Raw genomic sequence first — 7,612 nt, 5'->3', positions numbered from 1 at the left:
CTTGAGGTTGTCAAGATCAACATTTTTGGTGTGTGAGTGCTGAGCCAAAGGAAGTGTGTTTCTTGAGGGGATCAAGGTCACTTCTTTGGTGGTGTGTGTATGTAATCTGGATTTGATTACCTAGTGGATTCCCTAGTGGATTCCCCAGTGGTTTCTGGGAAACAGGATGTAGCTCTTGGTTTAAGAGTGAATTAGTATAAATTGTTTGTGCATCTCTCTTTTCTTTGAACTCTTTAATTTCAGTTTTTTCTATTTTTTTTTACTGGTATAAACAACCGATTGTTTCTGTGAAACAACCGTTTGTTTTTCTGGTGCTTTATTGTTTTGAGCTTTGTTCTTGGCAAACTGAATTCCTAAATCTGGTTTCTTGCAAAGAATTTCATTCTATCTTAAAAAGTTTGTGAAAACTCCCTTTAAACCATTCACCCCCCCCCCCCCTCTAGTTTAAAGTCATACATTCTAACAAGTTGAAATATGAATGCACTCAATTTGTCTTTGTTTCATGGATTCAAAATTTTCATATTCTTTTTTCTTCATGCATATTTTTTTTTTAATTCACTTTTCAATTTTCGAAAAAAAAATGGGGTTGTGATTCAATTCATATGAACAGTTGCATTTTATTTTTAGAATTAAATGAACCACTATTCAAACAACTTTTAAATTGACACATTTTAGAGGTTTCACTTTTGATTAAGCTTTTTGAGATTAACAAAGGTGAGAACCCAAAGAAGATTCCCATTGGACACAAACTTAACCAAGTAGTTAAGTAAGTGTGGAGGTTCACTTCTAGAGAACAAAGAGAAAAACACAATATGGTGATTACGATGATGAAAGTAAATTTCAAAAATGGAAGGAACATAAAATGAAGAAAGACAAGTTATAACCAAAATTAAAAGACAAGCATGATATCATAAAGAGTAATGGAATGGATGGCGCAGAAAGAAAGATAAAAAGAGGAAGGGATGAAGAAAGATTATGGAAGAAGAAGGGTTGTCACGCCACTTGGAGAAAGGAGGCACTCCAAGATGAGTGATGAAAGAGACGCCACTTGAAGTGCTCACACACTCAAGATAAGACCCACTATGAGAACTCTCAAGTCTCACAAAAACACTCCTGCAGAGTTTCTTTACTATCCAAATTCAATGTGTGAAATACAAGAGGTAAGACACTCTATTTATAGGAGAGAGTGTCTTGGAGAATAAGATAGGATATGAGTGTCATTTGTGAGAAGCCTTCTAGAAGGTAGGTCAAAGAAACCCTAAACCTATAAGCAATTGTCATGAAAGGTGGGCTTGGCACAAGCCCAAATTACTAAGCACAACATACTCAAATTATTAAGCATACCCTACTCAAATTACTGAGAACACCCTACTCAAAATACTAAGCACACCCTACTCTAGTTTATTCTTCTATTTGTACCCCAAATTGAACCCAATTTATTTACAAACATTTTTTTCTTGTGAGAAAACCAGAAGAAAGAACATTTCATGCTCTGGTTTATGCCCAATTCTTCTTCTGCTGAGGTCCTTTCGAAATTTGATGGGCCTTGTCTTGGATGCTGAGATGACTGATCAAAGTGTGAAGTGTATCTTGTGTCCTTTGTCATCTTCTTGGCTATTTGGCTTGTATCACCTTGATCAAAATATTCCTTCCCCACAAAAACATTATTTTTTTTCAGATTCAAATGACACTTTAACCTCAACTTTGTCCAGTAATGTTACAAAGATCAAATTAACTCTAATTGATGGCACATGTAGCATATCACTTAAAGGTAGAGTTTTACCATATGTGATCTTTAGAAGAACCTTTCATTTTCCAATGACAAAAGTTGTCCTAGAATCACCGAGATTAACTTGTTCTTCTCCATCCCCTACACTTGTGTAGGAGATAAACATGTTTCTGTTTGCACGGATATGTCTGGTAGCCCCAAAGTCTACTACTCCCATTGGTCACAAGGCTCACTTGTGAAACGACTGCAACAATGGTATCTTCCCCTTTGACTATATTTTCCTTAGGAGGATTGTCGTTTTCGGTCGTTCTAGAAGATTTTGGAGTAACCGCCAGAAAAAAGGTGGAGACCGTTGGAAAAGGAAGAAGACCACTAAAATCGGAGGAGGAACGTGGAACAAGGACTTGTAATGTTTTAGAGATTTGTTCTGATCTCAAAGGCACCAGATCTGCAACCGAATCTAAAGGTAAACGGAAAACCAAAGTCACCAGAAAACTCACATTCTTCCACGACGATATTTTGCATCATTAGGAGATTTCTGCAACTTCTTCTTCGAATTGTACAAAAAAAAAAAAAAATATATATATATATATATACCGTGTTCTATTTACAACACCAAGTATCCAAAATATACAGGACACACATAAGAAAAACGTGGTTTAATGATCACGATAAAATAGTCATTTTATTGGACCTCTGTCTAGGCCTAAGACTCTATAAATACATTCATTCTCTGAGGAAGTACATCTAATCGTTCATTTATTTACTCACTTACAAAATCAGTTATATTCTTACTGATTTAAGCGTCAGAAAATCTTTTGCAGAGATCCCACCACTCAATAGAACAGTTTGAAGAGCTCACAAAACTCACACAAACACCTAAAAAAACGACAACTCATCTTCGGTAATAACTGTATCCAATAACAACTCTCAAAATATACTGCTTCGTGGAATTATGCACTTCATCAATTCACCATAACAACGATATATTCTAAAAATAGTTCAGTTTACCAAATATGTAAAATACATATATACTCTATTTTGTTTTCGTCCAAACATTGCTTTTGGTAAGACACTTATGTAAGTTTCGGCCCACTGGCTGCTTTGAAAGTTACCTTGATAATCAAAAGTCTACTTTCGATAATCTTCACGATGGTAGAAGAAGCTATATTGTGTAGAGTGTTAAACAAACTCTTATAGCTGCCTCTAATAAATGAAGCATAATATATAACTCTTTTCGTGCTAGCCAAAAAAATATATATAACTTTTTTCGTGGTCACTCCTCAGACAATATGGCTTAAAAAGTTTATTTCTTGTTTTCACATATGGTTGAAAATATTTCCGGTCCACTTTTACTATATATGTGTCAATTAAAGATACAAATATTATTGTATCATTGTCTCTTTTATATAATGAGATTATAATAGATTGACTGATGTGTTGGGCCAATTACTAATAAATAGACAATTGAAAGAATAATAAATTGTCATCCCATTAAACAAATTAATGCACATTCTCTCCAGTAATGAAGTATTCTACTTGTTTTCACATTTCATAATCTGTTAATGAATATTATGTTTTTAAAATTCCATCATGTGTATTAAGTTGTGAATGGTTTTGGTTAATTATGGTTTTGACATAGTAGAGATTACTTTGTTTTACTTGGTTTTGTTTGTGCAATGTAACATTTTTTTTTTGTATATCATAAGCATAAATATAAAAATACATTGGTAACTTAGAAATCAAACTCTTTTAATAATGTAGCGATTACGATAGAAAAATGTTTTCTATTATAAGAGAAAAAAAAACATTTTCTATTATATAAAAATGTGATAATTTATAGTTTGCTGAAAGATTATGAATTGTATTTTTTTTTCTTGCTTGATTTCTAATGCTGTATAAGAGAGAACTAGATGAGATGACACTAAGTCCTGATGCTAATTTAATAAACTTATACAGTTTATAAAAATGGAAGGAGGGCTCTATCAATAATAATATCTTTGGTTAAATATATGTATAGACAAATTTTTTTTACATTTACCATACAACCGTATAAATTATTATTTTATCGTTATAATATTTTTATAAAGTAGTGTCAAGATATATTTTATATATGCTTAATGAAACAATGACAGGTTAACATTTTTAGATGACATCCAATTCAATTAGACAATATATTAGTCTTTATTTAAAAAATTATTTATATTATTTTTTATTAAGAAAATATAATATTTGATTATTAAAAGGATCGTAAAGTGACAGAAAAAATATTGTAATAAACTTTTTCCGTTCTTAATTGAAGAGCTGGAGCCATGGAAATAACCTTTGATTTTACCGTACCATTATCTTTTTTTAGTGGTTCTTCTCCTTAATTTGAATTTAGCAAGCAAATAAGAACTAAGTGATTAACAGGCAGTTAAGTTTATTTTTGTAGATTTATTTGTGGAATCGTGAAAAAGAAAAAAGAAAGTAGGGTGGAATGAACAATATTATAATGTTAAAGGAAGGAGCATATATTTATGTATTTTTGTGAAAACATATTGGGAAAAGTAATAGGAAAGGGTTGATAGGTGAGTGACGAGAAAGATAGAAATGAATGCATGTCGTCTGAGCCTCTGATGATGAAGCGATGATCTGATAAGAAAACAAATTTAGGAAGAGTAAGGTGGTGGCTCAGGAAGATCCGTGACTATGCCGCAAAGAACCTGGGTATCTGGCATGTTGTACTCATCCCTGAGGGACCTGTTAGGAGACAAAACACTCACGTACAACTGCTGTCCTAGGTAACGGTTTTCGCCCAGCTCCGACCTCAAGTTCCACATCCCAGCGTTGTCGAATGTCAACATGATAGCAGACCAAGACTTGGGGAACACCTGTATGGTGTGTCTGCTCACACCATCAAGATTGTTGTAGTTCTTCCTCTTCTCTGGTGACCACTTCCCTGGCTCCATGCCCACTGCAAAGAAAGAATAGCCATCCAAGTTGTAAGACTGGGGAACCTTTGTGGGGTTCTCGAAGATGATTTCGATGAAGTCACGGAAGGTGGCGTTGATCACGTTGGGAGCACAGGCAAGGTCGCCAATGGGGGAAGCAGGGTCGTCGGAGATGATGTTGTACTTGAAGACCTGGTCGCTTACACCGTAGTACTCGGCGAGTTTGAGTGGGGTCTCGGGGTCAACGTGGGAGACACCATTAAGTCCGTAACGGAGTTTTCCACCGGTTCTGCTGAGGGTGTTAACGAGCTTGATGGTGCGAGTGATATTGATCTGACCGTAGTGGTAAGAGCCCTGAGGGTTGGGCCTGGCGGCGCTGGCAGTTAGGTTCCAACGGAAGGAGCGGAACTGGTTGAGAGACCAAGCCCAGCCTTCGGGTGCTGGGGGAAGCTCAGGGGAGGCGGGGCCTACACCGTTGGAGTAACGGATAATGCGCGTGGCACCGAGGGTCTTCTTGGCGAAGCGGGTGGAGGCGACCATGTAGTAGTCCTTGGGCTCCTGGTCGGCGGTTACGAGGACAGAGAAGCACTGTCCAACGTGGACGTCGAGAGAGTCGTACTGGTTCTGAACAACGTGTGAGCCTTCCATCTCAACGAGCTTCAAAGAGTGGCCTTGGATTCTGAAGTTGAGGGAGTCCTTGAGCCCCACATTACAGATTCTGTATTTGTAAGTCTTCCCGGGCTCCATGGTGTAAGCGGGCTCAAGCCCACCGTTCTTACCGTTGATGTGAACCCCGCTGGGCCTGCCAATGCTGCGTCCACTGTCCAAGAACTGCTTGAGGGTCTGGTGGCTTTTGCCGAACCAATCACCGATGAGGACCCAGAACTCGTCAGCGGGATCAGCATAGGGCACTGGGATCAACAAGCGGCTGTAGATTCTCAAACCACCGAAGCCTCCGACGGCGCGTTGCATGCCGATGGTGGGGTAGTAGAAGTAGCTGCCGATCTGGTCCTTAACTTGGAAGTGGTAGGTGTAGTTGGTACCTGGCTGGATGGGGCATTGGGTGCCCAAGGTGCCATCTTGCCATGAGTTTTTCCTGTGTTGGATACCATTCCAGGTGAAGAGAAGGGGCTCGTCGAGGAAGTTAAAGACGTTGATGACAACGTTGTTGTTGCTGGTGGAGTTGATTTCAGGCCCTGGGAACTGGCCGTTGATGAGGATGCCCTGTTGTTCCACACCCAATGGTGCAACGGTGCCATAGGTGACGTTCCAGGTGTAGTAGATGTAAGGATCTTCCCCACGAACTGAAGCTGCCATGAGGCATGCCATGAAAGCAATAAGCACACTGCTTACTCGACCCATTTTTTGTTTTTTTATTCAACCCTTTCCTATCTCCTTCCTTTATTTATTTTATTGGAGGAAGAAGAAGGATTGTTATTGGCTTCTTGCTTTCATCTGCTCCTCCATCTTCCCCTTTTATAACCCTACCTCTCCAACCATCTCCACCCACCTCCTTTCATCTCGCTCTATTTCCTTCCGCTTCTCATGCTTCGGCTTTAATTAGACTTTTTCTCCCCTTATCTTTCGCACTTTTCTTCCCATTCCCCCTTTCTCTCAGAAAAAACAAAACAAAACTCTTCAACACATCATTATTATTTCTACAATAAAGTTCATTTCAAATACTTTAATGTCATTTAATTCAACTATTCAAATAATATTTTTTATTTATTTAACAAATGGTCTTTTAAATAAACCAAATTCAGTTGAAACAAATAAATATCCCTCAATCTAATTTCCTGAAATTATATACGCCATTGATGTGAATACAAAACTAAATTTAAAACTTTCGCTGAAGTTTATTATTTACTGGTACGATTTAAAATTTTAAAAACTATACATATTTTAAGAAACTGTGTTGGTTTTAATTTTACAGCATCAAGTTAAAAATGAAATATAATATGCCTACCCGAGATCAGATAATAATAGTTATAAATGGATAGTCAACCAATGGAATACATATTTTAACGGTTTGGTTGTTATTATTTCTAAGAAAAATCTACCTTCACAATCTTCATCTTCTTTTACTTCCATTTCATATATATTTCTAATATATAACCTAATGTCGGAGACCAAAGGGCCGAATAGTCGATAAGACCAAGTAAACTTGAAAGCAGACGATAAACCACGATTAACTATAATTAAGTCAGTTTAATCATAAATCATAATTAAGGTACAAATGGACCTTCGCCTGAGTTCAAAAGAAGGTCCATGACAGCTGAAGCCCAATACAAGGCTATAAATATTTCTAATATATAACTCTACTGCCAGAGAGCAAAGGGCCGAACAGTCGATAAGACCAAGTAAACTTGAAAGCAGACGATAAACCACGATTAACTATAATTAAGTCAGTTTAATCATAAATTATAATTAAGGCACAAATGAACCTTCGCCTGAGTTCAAAAGAAGGTCCATGACAGCTGAAGCCCAATACAAGGCTATAAATATCTAAGGGACCCTGTGCCAGAGATAAGTTTTTGATCTCTAATACACCTACATATTATACCCGGACTGACTTGAGTGTCGGAGCACCTTCGCAGGTACCCCACCCCAGCGTTCTTGGAGAAGGAATTGCAAAACTGAGAGACGTCGAACATAGGAGCTGCGAGGACAAGAAGACGGAAGCTACAAGAATCATTCTAAGAGGAACCCGACCTTTGTAAGAACATTTTTTGCGCCCACCATGGGGCCGGGAAGAAACCCCTTTAGAGTGACCACATGGTAACAACAAGAAACATGACAGGAAACGACAGGAATGTGCACGTAGGAGAAACCAGCCAACCAGATCCCATGGCAATGATTTTGCAAATGAGGAAGGAGATGGATCTTTTAAAGAAGAAGAATGAAGAAGAGGTTCAAGCTATGAGGAGAGAGAACGAAGAAGAGCTGGCGG

At 37.7% G+C, this 7,612-nt stretch overlaps 1 protein-coding gene across 1 annotated transcript; it reads right to left on the bottom strand.

The window, feature by feature from the left end:
* Positions 1-4,218: 4,218 nt before the first annotated feature.
* On the bottom strand, positions 4,219-6,109 carry LOC137810898 (L-ascorbate oxidase homolog). The gene has a single exon (XM_068612391.1). It carries the CDS (start codon positions 6,022-6,024, stop codon positions 4,381-4,383), a length of 1,644 nt encoding a protein of 547 aa, XP_068468492.1. The 5' UTR covers positions 6,025-6,109; the 3' UTR covers positions 4,219-4,380.
* Positions 6,110-7,612: the final 1,503 nt, after the last annotated feature.

This window comes from Phaseolus vulgaris, chromosome 2 (genome assembly GCF_000499845.2).
Source record: "Phaseolus vulgaris cultivar G19833 chromosome 2, P. vulgaris v2.0, whole genome shotgun sequence".
Classification (NCBI taxonomy): domain Eukaryota; kingdom Viridiplantae; phylum Streptophyta; class Magnoliopsida; order Fabales; family Fabaceae; genus Phaseolus; species Phaseolus vulgaris.
Note: the sequence above shows the minus strand (reverse complement) of the source record. Positions and strands in the feature narration are given on the sequence as shown.